Source organism: Hibiscus syriacus, unplaced genomic scaffold (assembly GCF_006381635.1).
Source record: "Hibiscus syriacus cultivar Baekdansim isolate YM2019G1 unplaced genomic scaffold, ASM638163v2 tig00111769_pilon, whole genome shotgun sequence".
Lineage (NCBI taxonomy): Eukaryota > Viridiplantae > Streptophyta > Magnoliopsida > Malvales > Malvaceae > Hibiscus > Hibiscus syriacus.
In genome coordinates this window covers 1,250,842-1,271,953 of record NW_024063172.1, presented here as the reverse complement: position 1 = coordinate 1,271,953, position 21,112 = coordinate 1,250,842, and the positions used below count along the sequence as shown (strand labels likewise).

At 30.7% G+C, this 21,112-nt stretch overlaps 2 protein-coding genes across 2 annotated transcripts; one reads left to right on the top strand and one right to left on the bottom strand.

Moving 5' to 3' along the window:
- Positions 1-2,463: 2,463 nt before the first annotated feature.
- Positions 2,464-4,291, bottom strand: LOC120169539 (bifunctional riboflavin biosynthesis protein RIBA 1, chloroplastic-like). The gene is made up of 5 exons (XM_039177659.1): positions 4,082-4,291; positions 3,620-3,942; positions 3,384-3,513; positions 2,930-3,226; positions 2,464-2,607 (listed from the first exon to the last, which is right to left on the bottom strand). The coding sequence occupies exons 1-5, from the start codon at positions 4,250-4,252 to the stop codon at positions 2,464-2,466; spliced, it is 1,065 nt and encodes a 354-aa protein (XP_039033590.1). The 5' UTR covers positions 4,253-4,291.
- A 10,402-nt stretch (positions 4,292-14,693) lies between these two features.
- LOC120169441 (homeobox-leucine zipper protein ATHB-6-like) lies at positions 14,694-16,338 on the top strand. Its single transcript, XM_039177585.1, has 3 exons — positions 14,694-15,115; positions 15,216-15,601; positions 15,686-16,338. The coding sequence occupies exons 1-3, from the start codon at positions 15,055-15,057 to the stop codon at positions 16,064-16,066; spliced, it is 828 nt and encodes a 275-aa protein (XP_039033516.1). The 5' UTR covers positions 14,694-15,054; the 3' UTR covers positions 16,067-16,338.
- The last annotated feature ends 4,774 nt before the right edge of the window (positions 16,339-21,112 follow it).

Genomic DNA, 21,112 nt, shown 5'->3' with positions numbered 1-21,112 from the left:
GAACCTAGAGATTTAATCTTGTTTTAAGTAATATTAATTAGTATAGAGTGTTTTAACTTAGTTTCCAAGTTGAAGTCAAGTTAGTAACCCCTAGTTTTGTTTTGATTAGCCAATTAGGTGGGTGAAGTTCTAAAGCAAAGGATGTAAGGTGACTCCTAGTTGAGTTAAGTGAGATTTTAGCAACCAAGGATACCAGGTAACACTATCAACACTTCCATACTCCTATTGATCATTAGAAATGAGTTCTAGCTTGAGAGTAAGTTATATATGTTAATGGTAATTACATAATTTATGTTATAAGTATGATATAAATTCTTGTTTATGCTTCTTGTAATCACATAAGACTTTAAAGAATATTGGGTGACCTCACTAGGGTCTTTGGGATTTAAATATAGCATTTTCGTATGTGTTTTATGATTTCTACAGGTGGAGTATCGATACTAGTTCTTCGTTTTGGGAAAATTCGTGAGTTTTTGGGCAAGAGTATTGAAACTTTGGCCCATAATTTTGAAACTCCTAGAAAATTTTGAAACTGGGCATAACATATGTTTAAAAGTACCAATACTTGTACGAAGTATCGAAACTTTTTCAGGAGTTTCGATACTCTTGGGCTAGTATCGATACTTTCAGTCTATTTTGGCCAAAATGTTATCCGAGAGGCCCAAGACCCATAGTATGAACAGAAATAGGATCGAATAGGTGTAAAACAGTAGAATAAGTGCTATAGAAGGTATTTGAAGTTGGGTTAAAATGGATGAAATAGTTGTAGGGGTATCGATACCTTAGGAAGGGTATCGATACTATAGAGAGAGTATGGATAATATCTTAAATGGATAAGTGAATGTTGTGGTTTACCGAAAAGTTTTGATCTTTCTCAGTCAGAAGTTGAGAGATATAAAAGATGCATCACGGGTTTTATCCTGACTACGTTTGAGGAAGAGATTAAGGTTGTTGTTTCTGATGTTGTTTTGATGATGTTTGATAAATAAAAATGGGGTATGAAAAGATAAAGACCAAGCCTTACAAATTAACCTGAAACGTGTCAAGGATTTAACAGGAAGTTTGGAGAGGATCTCCAACACCAATATCTCTGCTACATAGGTTTCAGATTTCTCGGCCCTTTCATCTTCCTTTAGATCTTAATTAGGGATAGACAAATAAGAAATTGATAAAGATGCGGAAAACTAAAAGAACTAGAGCTATGTTCTTAGACCGAGTCCTTTGGCAACTTAAAATGCCCCATAAGCTTATCCTATTGTAATCATCAATTAAGGTGATGGCAACCCACTTGGGAGAAACGGAAACTAAGCGGCGCATGCAATGGCTAAAGCTCTGGGGATATTAATTAAGATTGAAAGTGATTTTTTAAGAGTAAATTATTTCAAATATCACTCTCTACGGGTTTAAAAATATCACTGATTTTTAATTTTGTCAATTTTAACATTGACATTTATATTTAGCTCCAATTATATCATCCCACGTTAATGACAACTCTGCGTCGTAACGGTGATGATGTGGCATCCTCGTCAAAATGATGTCGTTTGGCACAACTATTTTAATGCTCAAAAAATATAAAATGGCGTCGTTTTAATATAATCATTTGATGAAAAATTACATTCCATAAGAATCAAACCAAAGTCTTCTTGAATCAATGTCAAACACCTAACCACCAAGCTAACTTACGAGCATACTATAATCTTAACAAAACTAATATATATGTTTAACAGTAGTTTTATACTTTCATTTTCCTCATCGACTCAAATTCATAGCTTCAGTGATATCAACCATATGTTCCATGAAATGTCAAGCTTAATGAAACGTCAGTGTTAAAATTAACAAAATTAAAACGTTAATGAAATTTTCGAGCCTACACTTAAAAGTGAGTGGTATTTTAAGTAATTTACCTTTTTTTTATTAAAAACATATTTTTTAGACTTTTTTTCTTCGTTTTATATTTATATAAAATATATTATGATTATTTGAGACCCTCTTAAGTATTTCGATTATGCATTACGATCTAGATAGAAATTACCGAATTTCAGCCTGTATTCTAGAGGATCCTCGTGTTTTCTTGGTATGGGATATTTCCATATTAAGGGCCTCCCTATTTTTAATTTCACTTTTTGATCATCGAATGTGGTATTGATTTTCTTAATTGGTCAAAAGCATATAAATACATGTATTACTACTTAACAAGAAAAGTATTATCTTAAAAAATTCTCGAATATATAAAAAAAACTTAAACAAATAAAATATGATCATGTTCGTTACAAATCGATTAGGCTTTTAAATTAGTGTAAAAATTTAAATCAAACAATAAATTAATATTTCATTTCCAAATCATCGTATCAAAGTGTTATAATCGGAGCAGACCTACTTGAAATTACCAACTCAAACAACAAGCAGTTTTGCAAGTTTCTTTCTGAACCAAAAAGTAAGCCCCATTTTTTCTCTTCTGGTCTCCTAGTATCCACTGTTGTCTTTAGTTATTGATGTCAACAACGGTACCCTGCCGGAGATGGCCAAACCGTAACCCTTAAGCCCGACGTACTTTGCCGGATTGTTTGTCATCAGCCTCATTGTATGAACACCAAGATCCCTTAGTATCTGCAACAAATTGAACGCTGCATTCAGGCACTTTTAATGCCACAAGCATGTGGTGCAGGTATAAAGACATGGTTGAACTTCCGATCCGAATGGAATACGATGTTAAGGACTGTGACAACACTCTGAAATTGAAGGGTGCCGGTGGTTTCAATTGAGTTAATTTTCTGTCATAGATTAGTAAGCAAAGATCCGACATTGACCAAAAGTAGATTTCATTATTTGATTCTTTATGATAGAACCTTTAATATAAGAGGTAACTAAGTGTGACAGATAGAGAAGCAAAACATAAATGATACCAAACAATTTGCAGAAGAGAACTTACTTGTGCCCCAATGCCATATTCCCGAGAACCCACAGGTAATCCGAGCTCCTCGTTGGCCTCAACCGTGTCATGTCCATCATCTTGGAGGTTGTAAGCACGGTGCTTGTGGCCTAAACCGATCCCTTTACCTTCATGTCCACGAAGATAAACTAATACACCCTGCCCAGTAGCCTCGATTTGCTTCATTGCTAGTGCCAACTGGTTTCCGCAATCACATCTGGCTGACCCAAATATGTCGCCGGTAAGGCACTCGGAATGTACCCTCACAAGAATATCTCGTCCATCACCGATTTCACCCTGCATGTTCCAATATCCAGTCAATGTCCTACTCATACGGCCTAGTCATATTGATAACAGTTTCCCCATGTTGCTAATGGCACAACTGACTATTGTTGCTTACTGAACCAAAATATGAAACAGACGAAGGTGGTGAGCATTCGGATTAAAAGCTTACCTTAACCATCGCAATGTGCTCGATCCCATCTAGCAATGACCTATAACAGTATGCTTTAAACGGCCCCCAGATCGTAGGTATCAATGCACATGCAGCCAGCTCTACCAGCCTATCTCTTTTCCTTCTATATCTGTCAATTACAGTTATATTAATAACTTAAGTGGTAAGAAGAGCAATAAAAATCCTAACTACAACAACACCAACACCCTCTATGAAAAATGCTCTCATAAATATACCTGATTAGATCAGCGATAGAAATAATCTTCAATTTTTCAGCCTGTGCAAACTCACGAAGCTTTGGCAACCTAGCCATCGAGCCATCATCATCCACAATCTCACATAAAACTGCTGCAGGTTCTAAACCGGCTAATACAGATAGATCAACTGAAGCTTCCGTGTGCCCAGCTCTTTTCAGCACCCCTCCCTCCCTGTATTTCAGGGGAAAGATATGACCCGGGCGGTTGAAATCTTCAGGTTTTGAGTCTTTAGATGCCAAAGCAATTATTGTTGTAGCCCTATCACGAGCAGAGACACCTGTTGCTGTACCATGCTTTGCATCCTGCATGAAACCGACACAATCGATCACAAAACAAGGATACCAAAACTTTAAATTAGCTATAGAAAGCAAGCGTACAACATCGAAATTGCAATCCATCATTGGAAGAAAATGCTCATCTTGTAAAGCAAAGAGGACATACCACTGATACAGTAAAAGCTGTACAAAGTTTTTCCTCATTCTCCTTCTGTGTTACCATTAAGGGTAGCTCCAACCTCTCCAAGTCTTCAGCTTTCATGCTCACACAAACAATTCCAGTTCCATGCTTGACAATAAAGGCCATGGCCTCAGGAGTTGCCATTGATGCTGCCATTATCAGATCACCCTCGTTTTCTCTATCTTCGTCGTCCACAACGATTACTAACTGCAGGTTTTCCTTGATTAGCAGTGTGATAATTCTTATAAACGAATATCGAATTCGAACATGTAACAAGGGCAGACAAACCTTTCCTCGACTAACATCTTCAACGGCTTCGGGGATGGAAGCGAACCCTTCTGTAGGATGATCCAGGTCATATTCATCACCAGAGAAACTGCCAATCATAGGAATCATTTCGGCTGCAAGTGTTCCGAAACCTACGGCATCAGGCTGCATATCAATCTCAGTTTGCTTGTCAAGGAGTCCATCGACGAAACCAGTCTTCCCAGCGACAATTTCATTACCTTTATGATAAGATAACACATCCCTTCACCAGATACCAAAGCAGCTCTAACTTTACCAACACCCTTGAAGCTCAAACCCATCTTTCTCGTACAAATACTTGCAAACAAAACACGGTTGCACCCATTTGCTGTAACAATCGGACTCCCATAATTGTACCCTCTAAATTAAACATAAGTGAAAAAAAAATTCAACCCATGTATTCTTAACACCATTGGATTCTAGAAATAAATACATTATAAAAGAATCTTGCTAACAAGAAATCAAGGTTGTGTTATAGAACACATATGAATGTTTAGTTCGTAGTTATATCTCAAAGCAATGGACTTGTTAGATGAATAATAATAGTGAATTTGAAATTCAATAGATATAAGAATATAAAAAATTATAGAGAAAAGTGAAATTATGGACAAGATTTAAAGCGAAAAAAGAACAGAATGAACATACTGCAAATCGGAGAGAGCCATTGAGGAATAATTGAGAGCTATTATTAGTGATTGGAGACAAGTTTTGAGCCTTTTATTGGCGTTTAATCACCATAGCCACCGCCGTGAGAAATGCTTGATGAATCGACAAGAAGTCGAGAAGTGGTGAGTTTTGTGTGGCTGATTCAAGTTCTGAGCTGACGTGGCGGACAGGAGTAAGATCTTTTTGGATAATTGTTCTCCTTTTTCGCTTTTTTCTATTTCAGGTATACTGTCTTTTATAGGTTTATCCACCTGGAATTTTTTATGACATTTTTTCATTTATTATTTGGGTAAACTACATAAATGGTTACTAATATTTGAGTAAATTTTCGGTTTCCTCACTGAAGTTTCTATAATAACAAATTAATCACTAATATTATCGATTTATAACAAACTAGCAAATTGCAGGTAAGAATCTATTTTCCCATTCGAAAGAATGACAGCTCAACACTCTAAATTTGTTAAATCAGTTTTCTATGATGAAGTAACAGTTGTTTAGGGTGAATGACTGATTTGTTATAAATCAATGATGACAGTAATCAATTTGTTATAAATTGATAATGTTAGTAACCAGTTTGTTACATTTAAAATTTCATAGAGAAAAATTAAAATTTACTTAAACATTTGTGACCATTAATATAGTTTATCCTTTTTATTTTGGATGGCATTTGTTTTTTATAAGGGCAAATTACACGGTGGCTGGTATTTGATTAAATTTTTGTTTTTGTTCTAAAGTTCTAAAAATGACAAATTAGCCATTAACGTTAATGATTACTCCATCATTGATTGGTTGTCCCTTGTTCTCATATGTAATGAGATAAGAGGGAGGTAAAATAGTAGGCTGCCCCGAACATTAGGTTGAGAGCAGCTTCCGTATGAGACCTCCAAATTATGAAATACCCTCCATGGGACTCGATCTCATGACCTCAAGGTTAAGAACCTTGTACTCTACTAACTGAGCTGGATGATCATTTCTAATGATTATTCAATCATTATTCTTATTAAATTGATGACGTAACAATGTTATCTAAAAGGTTACTATTTAATTTTATCTTTAAACTATTGTTAAAACATCGAATAAGTCCTTAACAATGATTTTATATTTAATTTAGCTAAAATTTTCAATTTTTTCATTTAAACACATCACCACCTCTACTGTAAAAGAAATTCTATGGAACCAAAAAGATTTGTCTGAAATGTGTAGTTTGAATGTAATGGGAAAACAAAGTCCTGATCGCGCTCGTAAAATAGTAAATAAAGCAAAAGCAAACTAAAGCTGTTTCCCACTAAGGAAGCCTACTCACAAATACAACCTTACTGGGTAAATCACGCGATTAGTATTGTTTGTTTACGATTTTATCGATTTTGATCACCAATTAAAAAATTAAACGTATTTGATCCCTTATATTATTAGTCCGTCCAATTTAAATGTATTAGTCGTTAATATTGTTAATCTATTAACTGAAGTATTACATGAAAATTAAATTTATAAAAAAAATCATGTCTTCTTCTTCTTCTCTTCAACTCACATTCTTTCACATCACGACAAGCATTTCATCCGACCAAACACTTTTTCCCCTACTCACCTGTGTAACTAAAATCTCCATTTAAATATGTCTTTATTTTATCCTTATTATTTCTCATCTTTTTCTTTCTTATATACCAATCGCTAGTTAATTTATAATTTTCTATTAACGATTCTCTAAGTTTTTTTGTCAGACCCCAAATTTCTGAAGTGTTCATCATGGAGAAGTCAACATCTCCATCTTTCAATCTAAACCCCACCTCCGCCACGGAGGAGAATCGAAACTACGTATAGCCCACGGCATTTCCACTTCGGTATTATTATGATCAATCTTGACAATAATCCTTGATAGTATTATTGTCATCTTCGTTAAATCTCATGCTTGGTGATGACGACCTGCAACTCATATTTAGTAAATAGTTATATGAGTTAACTCTATAATCAGGGTAATGTTAATGGTAAATTTGACTGTCATCTCTACTGCAATGTAGAGCTTTTTCTCCTCACCGTACTTCCTTGTTTTGCGAGTGCCACCACTGGTTTAACCGTCGAGTTCGATATCTGATAAGGAGATTTAGTGACAGCTAACGTAAGAGAAGCTTTCTTGATTGAATTAATACGGATAATATAAAGATTTTCCTTAACACATTCTCACAAAAACTCACTGAAAAAGGATCGATCCTTTGAGCTTAACGGAAGAACACGAACCAATTGCAATGTTGATGGTGAAACAGGTGAAGGAAGAGACTGAAGAAGAGGACGAGATGGTGGGGGAAGGAGGCAATGGAGAGATTTTCTTACTAGTCATAACGAGAGTTTTAGGAGCTTGTGATGATGATGAGATGAAGACGATAAGTTTATTTTGAACATGATTGAAATCTTGTATGTAATGTTTTTTGAGTTTGCATTTGCTAATGTAACAATCCATTTTGTTTTGTTGATTTCTGAGTCCATAGATAAAGATCAAACAACTTTTGTTGACTTCGTACAAATGGACAAGGGTTGAATCTTGCTTTTTTGTTGTTACTTTTACTTTATCATTTGGGTGTTTTGAAAGAAGAAGAAGAAGAATTTTTTTTAAAAACAATTAATTGTCATGTACTCCTCCATGACGTGTAAATTACGTGTTTAGTACCTAAATTCTTAATTTTTATTCATTTTGCTACCTAAACTTTCATTTTTTTTCAAAATCATCCTAATGTTTAGTTTTTATTCCATTTCAGTACTTCTCCGTTAAAAACTTAATGAATAGGCTCACTGGCCACCGTGTATACAGTCATCGACTGTCGTATCTGTCAACCAATGAAGTCCAAAATTTTCAACCCGCACATTTCGATTCCCCGAGTGTGATTTTGGCCTCCATTTCTCCGAGAAATGCCTCAATCTCCCCAAATCGGCAAAGGACTCTTCGATTTCTTCATCCTCTGATCTTCATAATCCACCATCTAATGGGCCTGAAACAAGATTATATTGGTTGTCATGTTATTCTCTCGTGGTCCACCGTTTGGATTAGTTGTTCGTCCACCAAAGCTATGCCACCTCAGCCTGTCCACCAAATTTTTAACGATGGGGGTACTAAAATACAACAAAAAGTAAATGTTGTGTTTTTAAAAAGGCTTAAATTGAAAAAGGTACTCAAACTATGTCATTTTTTTGCTTTAAGTACATAAATTATTTTTTGGTTAAACGAAGTCCTTAAAATATTATATGTAACCACTTTAAGTACTTAAACTACTTTTTGGTCAAAATCAGTCCCTAAACTATGAATCTTTTTCGATTTAAGCCCCTAAACTATTTTTTTATCAAAACAAGTACCTAATTTTATATGACGTGTCACCATCTTATTGGTCGAAAAATATTTTCTAATTGAAAATGATAGGATTTTACATGATTAAATATAATAGTTTAAGGGCTTAGTTTGACCAAAAATAGTTTAGATACTTGAAACAAAAAGAAAGCATAATTTGAGTACTTATTTTTACTTTAAGCCTTTTAAAAAAATAAAATTTGAGTACTAAAACGGATCAAAACTGATAATTTAGATACTAAACACGTAGTTACCCGAAAAAACAAATGATGAAAAAGAGTAGAGGTTACTTATATGAGCAAGACAAGGGTTGAAAATTAAACTTGCTCTAGGCGTACACTAGACATTATCCTAAAGAATATTTTAGTTGAGCCTCTTAAACTTAAAAAACTTTAATTAAGCCCAAAATCATTTTACTCAAATCCATCATTGCAAGTGTACGTCCAATACCTGATAATTATGATTGAATTTATATCAAACAAGACTGGTAATATTCCATGGACAATAAGTCATTTATTGTTGGATTGTTTTATTATCATTATAAATTTGGTGCTAATCTTCCATTGGACCTCTTAGCATGTAATTGAGATTCCAAAACCCATTTTTCTCGGCATCATAGCCGACAGCTTTTTTTGTTAAAGTATATGCTTTTGTTTTCCCAACATTGTGTGCAAGAATTAAGCATTTGTCACATGCTCACAACTCATCATTTCACTCTTTCTTTGGAAATTAATTTTAAAAAAAATTGAGTTTGGGGTTCATTTTGGACATTATTTTTGAAAGTATAAAAGAAATAGTAATATAAATGAGGATAAATGAATAATTAACTAAAAATTATAATTTTTAACTTTTCAAAATTTCTCTATAAGGTCTAGTTTGACAGGGTTTTTGAAAAATGAGGTAGAATTGTTTTTTTAAAGTATTGTTTAGAAGTACAGTTTAAAATTTGGTTGTTTGGGATTATTGTTAAAAAGCGAATTTGAAATGATAAAATGCTCATTATAGACATTATGTTGTAAATTAAAAATATAGAAGTTAAATTATATTTACACTTATTTATACTATAATATATAAAATATACTCTTAAACTGTAATAAAAAAATAAAAAATATTATAAGGTAATTTATTAATAATATTTTTAAGGCTTAAGGGTAACCTTTGACCCCGTAGTAGACTCAATTTATCATTTTCACCCCTATTGTATTTTCGCATCAATTTAGCCCTCAATGTTATCTAATTGCATCATTCTATACCTTCCTCCTAACTTAAAACTCTAAATCAAAAATCTTAAGTTGGAGTTTAGGGTTTAGGGTTTAGGGTTTAGGGTTTAATGTTTATAATTTAGGGTTAGGTATAGAAGGATGCAATTAAGCAACTTCGAGGGCTAAATTGATGAGAAAATACGATAGAGGCGAAAGTGATAAATTGGGTATACTACAAGGGCAAAAGTTATCCTTTTACCTATTTTTAAACTTTAATATTTTTTGAAGATGTTAACATTAAATTATTAAAACAAAATGTAAATAAATAATTGAGTGGAGTCAATGCATTAATAAGGGTAAAATTATAATTTGCTCTCAAACACAAAGTTAAAAATGAAAAAGCGTATAATTTTGTGCTTTTGCGGTGGATTTGAAATTATCATTTTCATCGCACTTTTTTTAAATTGTTTGGTATTCATTTTGCGTTTAAAATGAGATTTTTAACTAAAAGTGTATTTGAAAAGTCATGCCAGACGAGAACTAAATCAAGTTGAAGAGCACTTTTGACTCCAAAAATTGACATTACTTCAAATCTAAAAAAAACACTTTTAACCCCAAAAGAAACTTTTGAAAAACATTCCCAAAATCAAATTTCCTTTTAGATATTACTATACAAACATTGCTCAATTATTTTCAGAATCCTAAACTCAAAATTAGTAAAAATAGTAAACCCTACAACCCAAACTAAAAATTGTTAAAATTAGAATTCCTAAAAGAAATTCGAGTTTCCTAAAAAGTAATTCCTAAAGGTTGGAATTCTAGAGAGAGAAACCGTAAACGTTATTTTTTAAAATGGTATGATTTGATTTTAAGGTAGTATATATTCATAATATGTATTAGCAAATGACAACGCAAACAATCTGCAGACGTAGCTGCTTGAACTTAAGACTTCTAGGGAGAATAATACTTTTTTTAATCATTAAGTTCATTTGATGGTTTTAATTTTTTTATTAATATATGGTAATTACAAGTGAAAGTGTCTATTTTAAAGAATCTGATTCATTTAACAATGAACGCTCAAATCTTGCAGTCATTGGTGCTCGAATTTGAGACCTCTAAAGATAATAATCATCCCTTTAACCATTGAAATCTTTTGGTTCTAAAATTAAAATTTCAATTTACAAGATAAACTAATAATTAATGTACGATGATGTATAATTATATGTACTATTAGTGCATCAAATAATGACATACCACCATAAAATTTTAGCGTAAAGTACACAAATGATCCCTTATCATTGGGTATTGTTTTGTTGAATTCACCGACTATTAAAAATTATAAAATAATCATTCGATTATAAGGTGTTGTTTTATTGGGTTTTCCGACTACTAAAAGTTACAAAATAGTACATATTATTCATATGTTCCAAAATCATCATTTTATGTTGCAAATTTAACGATCGTCTAAGCTAGATGTTAACATGTTGACTGTGAGATGATAATCGTTTAAGATACTGAGATTGGATTTTATCATATCTCGTTCAGTAGTTTAATGTCCAGCTTAGATTCTCGTCAATTTTTTAACGAAAAATGACATTTTGGAATATATGAATAGTTAAGTGATCATTTGTAATTTTTAATAGTTGGTGAACTCAACAAAGTAACACACTATAATTAAAGGATTATTTTGTATTTTTTAATAGTCGGGATACTCAACAAAACAACACCCTATAATTAGGATATCATTTGTGTATTTTACCCAAAATTTAAAATTATTATATTTTTGTTTATTATTAATGATGTGCTACTCTCTAATTTATTGATAATGTATATTTTATACACTATTAATGCATTAATTATTCAAACTTATAAATGTATATTAAAAGCTTTATCCATTCAAATCAACCGATAAAATAAAAAATGCGATATTTATTAAAAAAAATATGATTATGAGGCAAAAATATTGCAAAAAAAATAGAAAAGCTAAAAACGGAGCATGTGCTATTGAAATAAAACTGTTATTTTTTATAAATTGATTCAATTTTTCTAAAGAAAATTAAAAAATTTAGAGAGATGAAAAAAATTTAAGAGTTAATATTATTATTTATAAGTTTAACCAAAATGTGGGCGCTTATCGCAAATTGGACAATGCTTAACTCATGCTCGTTAAAAAAATTATTGCTCGACTCGGCTCGTTACTCGTTAAAATTTTGTTCGACTAGTGGTCATTAAAAAAATATGTTACTCGATTCGTTGCTCGTTAAACTCGATATTCGTTAAACTCACTGAAATTTTTATCTTATTTTCTTAACTATAGTTAAAATCTACTAATAATAAAAAGATTATATAAAGCACTTTCAAAGTCTAAATTTTAAAATAACAATCTACAAATATATTAAAATAATAAATAAGATTTAATTTTTAGTGTAGTCAAATATTAATTAATAATTTATTTTGGTGTGAAGCGGGATAGAGGAGATTTCATAATTGGGGTTTTTGAATAAGACAAACTTTTCATTTTTTATTCTTATAATGAAATAATTTTTTAAATATAACTATTAAAATTATATTAAAAAATTAACAAGATGCTTGTAAAATTATCGAGTCGAGCTAAATTATGATCAACTCAAATAGTTAAAGTCTCAAGTAGAGTTTGAATTCAAATCGAGTTAATTCAATTTAAATTTTTACTGAAATATGATCGAGTTGAATTCGAATTACGAACTACTCAACTCATTAAACAGGAGACGTGTCATTGGTCTTTAGAAAAGAATGCGAGAAGAAGCGGTTGAAAAATTCGGCGATTAATCGTACCGGACACGATAGAAAAGAAGGAGCGAAGCCGCGTTATAAGCCGAGCCATAGCATAACCGGTCGAGCTTAGTGGGTAAATTCAACATGCTCGAACCGGGCATATTTTAGTAATATGAGCCGGCATGATTCATATGGAATTATTATTTAATAATAAAAACCTACTTCATTAAAAATTACCTACGCAAGCTATATGAAATTATTTTTTAAATTTTATATTAAATAAATTATTATTGTAGACCTTTCAATTAGATTTGGCAACAATCGAGTCAAAGACAAAAAAGCTTAATGATATTTGCTCCCATCACACTCCTAAATAAAATTTAGGCTTAATGAAAAGATAAGTGTTCAAAGTATATATTAGGTTAATTTTAAATGTTTAAAGAAAAAATTTTGCTAAAAAATAATATTTCATATATATTTTAAGTGTTTAATATTTTTATTATATTTTTAGGTGCATACATAATAACGACCGTTAAAAAAACTGTTAAGTGACAATATTTATATTTTAACTTAATAAAAAAAATGTCTAAACTATATTCTAAGTTAACTTTAAGTGTCTTAAGAATTTTCGTTAAAAGTGATGCCTAATTTTTTTTAATAATATTATTCTAAAACACTATTTTTTCAAAAATCAAAAAAAAAAAATCCTCCAACCTTAAAATCTCTCTTTTTAATTTCATTATCAGTTGTCGTCAATCATCACCGATCACCTTCACCGTCGTCGAACGGTCACTCATTCTTCGCTAGACCACCACCGCCAACCATCCCTCTTTTATCATCTCAATCCCCTTAAATCCATAAATTCAAATTTAAGTCACTAAACCTAATACTCAAATCCCTAACCTAATCTCAAAGTTATCATTCTTGCACTAATTTAAGTTTAGGGATTGATGGGAACGATCGAGGGTGTTTTGAATGCTATCGGGGAGAGGAAGAATTTTCGCACATGAGGGAGAGGAATTTTTTTTCTTAAAATTAGTTTTTAAAATAATATCTTAATATTTTCAAAATTAAAAAAGATTTTAAAATATATATAAATGCGATACATGTAAGATAAATGTTGAATGTAACTGTTGTTATAGTCTATGCACATGAAAGTGTAACGTCGAAAATATTAAACATCTATTATTGGAGAAAAAATTTTATGCACCTATAGTTTGGGCACTTATTTTTGCATTAAGTCAAAATATAAAAATAACATGTATCACTTAATGTTTTTTTAACGGTTGTTACTGCTTAGGCACCTAAAGTGTAATGGAGAAAACGTTAAATACATATATTTATCGAAATAGTTTTTGGACACCTAAAATTAACACAAAGTATAATTTGTACAGTTATTTTTGTATGAAGCTTAAAAATTATTTTATTATGTAATTTTCTTTTTATCTTTTTTACCCTCAAGACTATTAAGTTCTATAAATTGAGTAAGATGAAAAAGTGATTGATTTCGATTGATTTTGTTTTTATACTATATATATTTTAATTTTAATGATTTAATATATATTTTTTACTTTATATTTTTTTGAATATTTTTATTAATTTTATTTTTATATTAAAATAAAAATAAAAATAATTTAATTAATATTGATAAAATGATTAAATATTTATATTAATTTAACAACTTCATTATTTTTTGTTAATTGATTCAACTCAATTAAAAAAATTAAAAATCAAAATCAAAATCAAAATGATAAAAAAATATAAACTAAAATCACGTTTTAGATCAAACTAAGAGTTAAAATCTTTAGTAATATTTGTGAAAATGACTTAAAAGTCTAACAAATAAGACTACGTTGTGATGCTTGATGTATCGGACTTTATGGTTTCATCTATTTTAGCTGATAAGGCTGGACTCCTTATGTATAATAGTTTAAATTACTTTCATTTGTTAAAAAAAATAGGTTTGATTTACATTTAATTTGGTATAGTTACTTTTTAAAACAAATTTAGATAAAAAAATTGACTTAATAATTTTAATGTTTAATATAAAATTAAAAATTTATTAATAATATATGCACCTTATATATAAATATAATTATTTGAATTTAAAAGTTTTAAAAAATATTATTTTCTTTTAACACTAAATATATGGGATAAAATAAATTAAAAAAATTTAAAAATGTACACTAAAAATCGCATTTGGAATGAATTTTGGGTTCATTTGCATTTGCATGCTAATTGTAGCTAACCCTAGTCAATTTCTAACCCAGATATGACCCATCTTCCCTTTTATTTAAACATTTGGGAAACTTGGGTCGTCCACTTGCTTCTAATTCTTCTTACTTACCTCTCCCTCTCCCTTTCACCTGAAAAAAAAAGCTTCCTTTTTTCTAGATGATTAATGTCTTTTAGACTAATAATGTAAAAGGAAAGGAAAAGAAAATTCATCCTTTTCTCTAGTTCAGTTGGTCTCTTTGTTTTTCTTGTTACGTTGTTTGACGGGACCTGTGTTAACGAAGAACAAAAATGGTGAAGTTAATACAGGACAGTGGTTATTGTTCTTTAGTTGTAAAAATGTTACAACTTTGTACAATTTGATTCTTGTTTGGGTTTCGTTCTAAGTTGAATCTATTTAACAACAATTTCCATTGTCAATTTTTAAAGAAAAATTGAAGAAATTGCTCATCCCATCATCAACCATGAAGAGATCTGGAAGCTCAGATTCTTTGGGTGCTTTAATGTCGATCTGCCCAAATTCAGGTCTAATAAAGAAAACCCAAGATTTTATAACAAAACAATAACAGTCTTTGATGTTCATCGGTGTCTTGATCGTTTGATTATGTTTTTGATTTTGATACAGATGAACATAGTCCAAGAAGCAATGTTTACAGTCGGGAGTTTCAGTCGATGTTAGATGGATTAGAGTTAGACGAAGAAGGTTGTTTCGAAGAGTTAACGGTCGTCGGCCATGGCGGCGGGAAGAAGAGACGATTGAGTGTAGATCAAGTGAAAGCATTGGAGAAGAATTTCGAAGTGGAAAACAAGCTAGACCCCGACAAGAAAACGAAACTGGCTCAAGAACTTGGCTTGCAACCACGACAAGTTGCTGTCTGGTTCCAGAACCGACGTGCCAGGTGGAAAACCAAGCAATTGGAAAGAGATTACGGTGTTCTCAAAACCGGTTATGATTCTCTTAAGCTCAATTACAATGCCCTCCACCATGAAAATGAAGCTCTTCTCAGACAGGTAATTATCTGATAGATCGAATTCATTTATCATGGTAAAGCTAGGAAATCTTTGGGTTTATTTAAATGTCTGAAAATGGTGTAGATTAATGAGCTGAAGTCAAAGCTTAATGAGCCGCCGCCGGTTTCACCTTTGGATACCTCATCGGAGCCGGCGGAATTGAACTGCCCCAGTGGATCAGTTGATGGTGGTGGCGACACCGTTTTCCCCGACTTGAAAGACGGGTCGTCAGATAGTGACTCGAGTGCTATCTTGAATGACGATAATATCAGCAGCGGCGGTGGCGGAGGCAGCCCAAGGAACGCGGTGGCGTGTTCATCGCCGTCGTCCATGAGCAACTGCTTCCAGTTGTTCAAAACAACTTATGTGAAGATGGAAGAGCATGATTTCATCAGTAGTACTGCGGATGAAGTCTGCAATTTCTTTGCAGACGAGCAGGCTCCGAGTCTTCAATGGTGGATCTGAATCAAAAGACGTGGGATTTTCTGGAACCAAATGCAATAAGGCCAAGATTGACGTGGCGGCGGCGGAAGTTGTCAGCGAATGTGGCGTGGTAGCGAAGGCAGTGGGCGGGCGTGTGGGGGAATGATTAGATCGTAATGGAAGCTCTCTCTTTTTTTTATCCTTTTGTATTTACTTAGTTCTGCTGTAAATGGTAAAATCCTTCAAAACCCACGGGGGAGAAAGTAATTTTCCCCCTTCTAAGTGAAAAAGCAGAAAAATAAAAGTAAAAAATCGTTTTTGATACATTCCCTTAAAATAACTCTAAAATACGCAAAAATGGATAAAAAATAATTAATAAGAACATAAACACAAACAAAGATATCACGACTAGAAATTATGAGTAAATAAAAAGAAATCGTGCAATTTGAAAGGGGGTGCCGAAATATTATAGGGTGAAACATGCATTAGATTTAAAATTAAAAGGTTTGGAAGAGGTTGATGAAAAAATTTTGTGTTCTAAAAGGATCCCTCCTTACTTTAGGATAATCTATATACGTGATCACTCAATTACTGTTTATTTTAATTATGATCATCGACATTTTCAGTTTGATCAATAAGATCACGTAACTATTTAAGTGTTCTAATCAAGTCATAAGCCGCTAATATTTTTTTTTAATTAATCACTGGTATCCGATCTATTGATCGATTAATTCAGATCGGATACTGCAGAGGCGAGGACGATCCTCCCAACCCAGTTTGCTCCATTCGCAAACGTCATGATTCGAACCCCCGACCTTGTTTAAGGGATTTAGTGCCTCATCTCACTGGTTGTTGGTTAAGCAACCAATATTTAACAAAAGAGCCATATGGTTGTTTAAAAATAATTTAATTATACATTTAATCCTCAGCATTTGCACATTTATCAAATTAGTATAATACTATAATTTTCAACGTGATTTAATGATCTTGTAAAATTAAAAAAAGAGTATTATATTTTTTAATTTATAAATTAAGAATCAAATATATTTAGGGTAAATTACATGCTTAGTATTTAAACAATCAGTTTTGGTTCGTTTTAATACTTAAACTTTCAAATTTTCAAAACTATACCTAAATTTTAGTTTTTGTTTTATTTTAGTATCATGGTGTTAAAAACTTTAGTTTTTGTTTTATTTTAGTATCATCGTTCAGAATTTAGCGTTATTTTTTGAAAAAAAAATTAAAAGTTTAGATACTAAAACAAACCAAGACTAATAGTTTATGTGCTAAATACATTAAATTTTTAACGACGAATATTATAATGAATTGAAAATTAAATATTAAGTATGAATTAAAAATTTTAAAGTTTAAATGTTAAAATAACTAAAATTGATAATTTAAGTATTAAATGTATAATTTACTCGTATATTTATTAGTATTCAAATTCAGTTTTACAGCCTACTCGTAACCATGTCCATGGTGGAAGCTATTGGAACTTTAAACAATCAAAAGACAAAAAAAACGATTAAAGGGTACCCTAAAAAGAAACGACGCATGATTGAATCCCTCAAATATAATTGTCCATCGGGAGCTGAACCCTAACGCTTAACAACTTATATTCAATTTTTTTTCTTCCATTTATTGTAAAAATATTATTTTTTATTTTTAATAAAAAAATTAATCAATTTTCGATTTGAATCACTGACGAAACTCTCAACTTTTTTATAAATCCAACACCAACTAACTTGTCTAGTAAATGGGACATTAAATCCTTAAATAAAGTTAAAAAATTAAATTTTAATGATCGTAAATAGAATAAATTAATTTATTTCAATGATTAAAAAATTTATTGTTATTTTTAAAGATCGTGGATTCAATCACTAATGATTATAGCATAAGTGATTAAGTGTTTGTTATTAAATAATTAAAAATATTTATAATATATATTATATAATCACCTTACTTTAATAAAATAAATTATTAATAAACCTAAAATTTTAGAAACAACAGCAAACAGATCACACTTCCAAAAGCAAACTATCTTTTAAATTTTTGAATCTATCTCTAAATTTGTTTGCTTTTGGAGTGGTATTATTTTCGGGAAGTTCTACAGTACGACAGGCTTAAAAACGGTTAAAATAAGGTGTTATCGGTTTTGTTATCGTTTAAATAATAAAACCGATAAAAATTACCTAAATTTTTCCGATAATTACCTAAAATATTATGTTAATCCGGTCATTTTTTAAGCCTAAAAATATTTTCGGTATTTTTTTTCGAAAATCCGGTAAAAACACCCAATAATAACAAAATCGATAGCGCCTAATAATATTTTCGATAATTTTTACCGATTTTATTATTTAACACAATAATAAAACCGATAACACCTTATTTTAACCGTTTTTTAATCTGCCAGTCGGAACTATCCCCACTATTTTCCTGTTGTATTTGGGAAAAGAAAGGACCCGTAAGTGAAAAGCAGGGTGTGAGGGTCAAATAGTGGCTTTTGTGATCGTTCATTTACTTTCATCTATCTTTTTTTTCTCACGTTTTTTCTTTACTCGTGTATGTTTAAAATATTTCGTTATGTAATGTAATAGTGTGTCGGTTCATATGATAAGTAGTTTGATATTATTTAACTAAGGTTTTAGATTCAAGTTTTTGTATAAGTATAAAATCTTTGTTAAAAAACTCACTCATTAAAATTAAGTGTGCGACGTGTGTCAATCTAAATTAATCACACTTAGAACCGGGAGGATAATAAAAAATATATATATTTTTTGATGTACTCTTTATTTTCTTTTGGAAAACTTTTTTTAAACTCATTTTATTGTGAAATTTGTAAAATTTAGGTGATAAAATTTATTTATTTTATTAAAATTAATTAAAGAGTTCTAATGTTACTTTTTTCATAGAAACAGTTAATTTTACTTAAAAGGATAAAATATCTAACATTACAATAAATATATAATTATGATATATTTCTATAACCATTAATCCAAGAAATCAATCATGTGAGATCATATAAGGATTATGTAAAGAAAATGTTAATAATTCATCCAAAAAAAACTATAACAAAAGATAGATATGAATAAATCTGACTACATCGATAAATGAATCACGATAGGAAATCAACGATTGTAAGACCACCTATAATCATAAATCAAAGTCGAGTGTAATGAGAAAATTATATTCGAACATAAACAACATATCCAAATTCAATCTAAGAATTCAAAGTAGGAAAAATCATCAAGATAACGGATAAGTGTCATATTGATCAGTCGAGACATCATCAAATCCAATCATGAGAAAACTAAACAAAAAAAAAGGTCAAATGACAAAAAATATGCCAAAAGATAGAGAAAAATATGTCATAACGACATACGAAAACGTGTCACACAAATTGAGATATTTAAAATAAAAAATACGATATAAGGAAATAAATAAATAAAAAAGAAAGAAATAGAAAACAATGTAAGAAATATAAAAATCACATTATCAACACCACTAATCTTGTAATAATTGATCAAAATTTTAAAAAATAATATTTATGAAATTTTACTATAAAAAATTAAGGACTAAAGTAAAAACGATTTCATTCGTAACATAAATAAGATATACATACTCATTGTTATAGGAATGTATTATTATTATTATTATTTGGATAAGTAGAATTTTATTATCCAAGAAGAAGGAAGTACATCAACAAAAGTTATATATGGGAGTATATACTATTTACAACAAAAATGTTAGTCTATACCCCAGTAATTACAAAGGTTAATATTAACTCTATCAGTTCTATTAAGATTCTTGTCACTATGTTTGATTCGGACAAAGTCTTTAATAACCCTTATAACTTGATCAATCGTTATCGACTCTCCTCTGAAAATTCTTATGTTCCTTTCTTCCCAAACTGAATAGATAAAAGCACTCCATGCTAATTTCAAAATGATGATAAGAAGGAATTTACCCTTCCATTCCAGAATAGCCCAAGTAATCCTAGATTCCCAAGTGCTGTGATTGTTACTCAAAGAAGTAAGACGCAAGATAATGTTCCACAGTGAAATAGCATAAGTACAGTGCACAAACAGATGGTTCATGTTTTCTGGAAATTCATTACATAAAACACATAACTCATCAGAAGCAATCCCCATTTTAGTAAGCCTATCCCGAGTTAAAAGTCTGTCAAATATGACCATCCAAGAGATAATACTGAGTTTAGGTATGTGGAGTGGGAACCAAACTATTTTGTGCCAATGAACCTTAGTTTTGTGAACTCTCAATTCCTCCCATAAATCTCTTGTCCTCGTTAAATCAGAATTAATAAGGGGCAAAGCTTCACTCCTTAGTCTGATAAGTTTCTTAAAACACCAGTTATAAGATGGACATTCATTGATTTCAGCGAAGCTTTTACTTTTAATGAAAGAAAGGTGAAATAATTATTTGAGTTATGAATAAAATGTATAAATATTAAAATTAATATATTTATTTAAAGTCCTAAATTGTAAATAAATGTTTTTTTCTCCAAGCTCCTACAACTTTATTTTCAATTTATGGTTTTATTTTGGAAACTTGGTCCCATTTTTGTTTGATGGGCTCCTTTTAAGTAGATATTACCAGGGAGGGGGCATGTGACGTGGGTCCCAAATGTTTACGTCAAAAGCGAGTCGTTTTCATCAACGGTCACAATCAACTTAAAAGTTTGGATCAAAGCTGGAAGACATTAGGAAAATTGGAATAAAGTGTTTAATCAATTTTTTAAAGTTTTTGTAGTCGTTCGATCTGAGACACCTCATTTACTGCACCTTTTATTTAAATTTAAATAATATCGATTGCATAATATTTTATTGGTTTTTTAAATTATGAAAAGGACGGTTGGATTAGACTAAAATAAAAAACATTTACTTATTTTTTTAAAAGTAAGGGGGTCTCATTTAAAAATGGTAAATTATACATTTAATATTTAAATTATCAGTTTCTTCGTTTTAATATCTAATTTTTTATTTTTTTAAATCATACTTAAAGTTTAGTTTTTATTTTATTTTAGTATCACGCATAAAAACTTTAGCTTTATTGTATTTAAGCACCTCG

Coding starts and splice junctions, on each gene's coding strand:
- LOC120169539 (XM_039177659.1), bottom strand. CDS start 4,252: ATGGCAGCATCAATGGCAACTCCTGAGGCCATGGCCTTTATTGTCAAG. Junction 3,514..3,619: donor TCTATCGCTGATCTAATCAG/GTATATTTATGA, acceptor TGTAATTGACAG/ATATAGAAGGAAAAGAGATA. Junction 2,608..2,929: donor AATATGGCATTGGGGCACAA/GTAAGTTCTCTT, acceptor AATTTGTTGCAG/ATACTAAGGGATCTTGGTGT.
- LOC120169441 (XM_039177585.1), top strand. CDS start 15,055: ATGAAGAGATCTGGAAGCTCAGATTCTTTGGGTGCTTTAATGTCGATC. Junction 15,116..15,215: donor GTCGATCTGCCCAAATTCAG/GTCTAATAAAGA, acceptor ATTTTGATACAG/ATGAACATAGTCCAAGAAGC. Junction 15,602..15,685: donor ATGAAGCTCTTCTCAGACAG/GTAATTATCTGA, acceptor AAAATGGTGTAG/ATTAATGAGCTGAAGTCAAA.